At 64.1% G+C, this 3,163-nt stretch overlaps 1 protein-coding gene across 1 annotated transcript; it reads right to left on the bottom strand.

The window, feature by feature from the left end:
- Positions 1-234: 234 nt before the first annotated feature.
- Positions 235-2,727, bottom strand: LOC141927684 (acrosin-like). Its single transcript, XM_074834939.1, has 5 exons — positions 2,657-2,727; positions 2,146-2,343; positions 1,544-1,809; positions 1,136-1,281; positions 235-651 (listed from the first exon to the last, which is right to left on the bottom strand). Exons 1-5 carry the CDS (start codon positions 2,725-2,727, stop codon positions 235-237), a joined length of 1,098 nt encoding a protein of 365 aa, XP_074691040.1.
- Positions 2,728-3,163: the final 436 nt, after the last annotated feature.

The raw sequence follows: 3,163 nt of genomic DNA, 5'->3' as shown, positions 1-3,163 counted from the left end.
GGGTCACCCCTCAGAGTGACTCTTTCCCTTTGTGCCCGACTTGGCTGCCTGCAGCCTCATTTTCAGGTGCTGGGCATGGAATCCTTGTCTTGGACAGGAGACAGAATGGAACTGAAGCGTCGTGAGCTGTGAAACTTGGGAATTTTATTCAACAACTAAGACAACATTTTTTTGTGCAGTCGGAGGAGCATGGGCAGGACCGAGAAGGCTGTTGACGCTGAGGCTGCCGTTGGCTCAGCAGTCAGAGCCCTTGCAGGAGGCGGTCATGGTGCACTGCAGCCTGCACTGGATCCTGTCCATCCTGGTGCTCAGGCCTTCCCTCAGGTTCTGCATGAGCTCCTGCAACCAAGTAAAGAGTTCCACCAACTTCTGCACTAGAAGGGGGAAGGAGCTGAACCCGCCTGATTGTGTTGGTGTTGGCCTTGGCGTCTGAAGGGGGGTTGAGGGGAAGGCTGGCCGTGGCGTTGGAGCAGCCGTTACTGCTGGGCTCAGCCCCATCTGTTCTAGGATCCAGTCGTAAAAGTGCTGAGTGGAGGTGTAGATTCCCAGCCGTTTTGCTCTCGTACAGCCTCTCCCCCAGCTGGTCACCCCAACCAGCCAGAAGTGGTCAGCACTGTTGTCTTTGCAGACGAGAGGAGCACCGCTGTCACCCTGCAGTGGAGGAGAGAGGGTCAAGGTGGTGTCGGGTGGCCGCTGGCAGCACTAGGGCCGGCTCCTTCTCTCTGTCAGCACCCCCCAGAGCTGTATGCGCTGCACAGAGAGGCTCTGCTCAGGTGCTGGGGGCAACAGGACCTTGTCTGAGAGGGGGTCATGGGCCCGTGGGGTAGGACTCGTGCTCCTCTCGTGCTCCACCCAGCAATGCTGGCTGGGTGCAAGAGGGATGTTCCAGGGCTGGGACCTGGACCTCGGTGCTGCCAGGAGTGCTGGATGGGCTTTCTGGGCAGAGTCCCAGGCCTCTGGGACAGTGGGGCCCTGGGCAAGGGCCTGCAGCTGGGGAAGGGGAGGTGAGCCCCGCCAGCGGCGGGGACCCAGCGGTGGGAGGGCGACTGGCCAGGCAAAGCCCGTGCCAGGGTGTTTGGGCGGCTGTGCCGGGGCTGCCTGTGCCGCTGGGCGCTGCCTTGTCGCAGGCTCCTACCTGGCAGGTGTCGATGCCGCCCTGCGGGTAGCCAGCGCACAGGTTGTGGGGGTGGACGGCCCCTTGGTACGACCGGCTGCTGTTGCAGAGGTTGAGGTCGATGAGGTGGACCTTGGCCTCCTGCAGAACATCCGTTGGTCCTTCAGCTGTGAGCAGAGAAAGGAATTAACGCCCGGCAGCTCGTTGCCAGGTCTCCTGCCCTGTCTGGGTGAACCCTTCCCTGGGGCTTGGCTTTGCACCGGCGTTGCCCTTCTGTCTCGCCGTGGGCCCTGGGCCAGGCCCATCTCTCCATGGGCACACGTCCCCGCAGCCGCGCTCTGGCTCTTGCCTCTGCTGTCAGGAAGCCCAGCCCGCCTCCCCCGTGTGCTGAGCTCGCACTTGGGACGCGAGCGCTCTTTGGGAACTCACCTCTCGCTGTCGTGGACCCCCAGCCACTGATGTAGCAGGTTGTCAGTTCTGACACTTTCAGCGAGGCGTCGGGCACGCAGGCGAGTTGTATGGAGTTGCTGCACTGGACAGGCTGGTCCAACTCCAGCAGCGCAATGTCGTTCCTCTGCGAGATGCTGCTGTAATCCTCGTGAACCAGCAGCCGTTTAATATTGCGCACTTGGGCCTCCGGGCCCAGCTGAGTCAAGCGGGTGGCCCCAACCACCACGCGCCACGTGGTGATGTGCCTGGAAGGCAGAGGGGGAGAGGGCTCAGAGGGAGAGGAACCACGTGCTGCAGCAGCCCAGCAGTTCCCTGCCCTTTGCTTCACACAGGGGAGAGGAAAGCAGTGCTACGGAGGGCGCGACTGCCCCTGCATGCCTTGGGCTCAAGGCGTGTCAAGCTGGAGGCTGCTAGAAAGCCGTGGCAGGAGCCCAACTCTCTCCTGAGCAGCGTCTCAGCCGGGCTCTGCAGTGCCCAGGCACTGGGCATACCGCAAGGAAAGGGGACGGGAGTAGCACGTGGTGCTGCGGGTGGGGCATCCGCGAGTGCCAGGGGATATCCCTGTTCCTGGCCCTCCTTACCTGGCCTTGGTGAAGCAGTGGGCTGCTGTGAGGACCCACTGTGGGCTGATGAGGGACCCTCCACACACATGTCCCGTGCCTCTTCTCCAGGGACCCTGGATGCTCACGATCCAGGGCCAGGCCCCTGGCTGGGCGTCTGTACCCCCCACCACGTGCGAGGTGCCATCGTCAGCAGCCATGGGCCGGAGCCCGCAGGTCCTGTAACCAGAAACTCATCACCATCCTGCTCGACGGCTCGCTGCTGTCCCGGCTGAAGGTCAGCCGTCTGCCCTCCCCACGAGGCACTGCATGGACAGCGAGGCCAGAGAGCCCCGTGGGGCAGGCGGGCGGCCGCCCCCATTTCTGCTGGAGCCCCGCAGGCGAGTTGTGCCAGCAGCCCGGGCGCTGCAAGGAGCCGAGGCTCCCACGTGGGGCTGGGGAAGCCGTGGTGTGACCACGGGGGACAAGCGGGCACCCTCCAGGGAACCCCATCAGGTTGCCCAAGCTCCCTCCAAGAGCCTCGGCCACTTACCTACAACTGTCCCAGGCGCCGTGCGCAGGCCAGCACAGGGCCAGCAGGATGAGGAGACGGAGCAGATGCATCACTGCCAGCGGCATGTGCCAGCTGCCAGAACCGAGGGCTTGTCACCACCAGTGCAGCAGCCAACAGAGTGCCCGCAGGGCTCGCGGTGCCCACGGTGCCCACGGCAACGGGGCTGATGTCACAGAGTCGCTGGTTCCAGGGGCTGGGCACGGTGGTCTCTGGGGCGGGGGGGGGAAAACATGGGGGTTTCCAAGCAGCAGGGGAAGCAGAAGCTGGGATCGGACACCCCCGACAGACCCAGCTGAATGCTCGGCTTGCGGGACGGGGTGTGCAGGCCCCGTGGCAGGCAGCAGTGCCCGGCCCCAGCACTGCCTGCCAGCGGCGAGCAGGAAAAAACCCAGTGTGGCACCACAGCCTCTTGGGGGAGTTCACCGCCCCCCTGCTCTCCGCAGCCCTCTGCCACCAGGTCCTTCTCAAAACTCGTACACCGGAGAA

The sequence above is a fragment of the Strix aluco genome, chromosome 10, assembly GCF_031877795.1.
Source record: "Strix aluco isolate bStrAlu1 chromosome 10, bStrAlu1.hap1, whole genome shotgun sequence".
Classification (NCBI taxonomy): Eukaryota; Metazoa; Chordata; class Aves; order Strigiformes; family Strigidae; genus Strix; species Strix aluco.
This window is presented reverse-complemented; position numbering and strand designations above follow the sequence as displayed.

What these genes read in the sequence shown, in the direction of transcription:
- LOC141927684 (XM_074834939.1), bottom strand. Translation starts at nt 2,727, where the DNA reads ATGCATCTGCTCCGTCTCCTCATCCTGCTGGCCCTGTGCTGGCCTGCG. An exon ending in GGGGTCCACGACAGCGAGAG is followed by an intron (nt 1,282 to 1,543) that starts GTGAGTTCCCAA and finishes CTCTGCTCACAG; the next exon opens with CTGAAGGACCAACGGATGTT. An exon ending in GCGGCATCGACACCTGCCAG is followed by an intron (nt 652 to 1,135) that starts GTAGGAGCCTGC and finishes CCTCCACTGCAG; the next exon opens with GGTGACAGCGGTGCTCCTCT.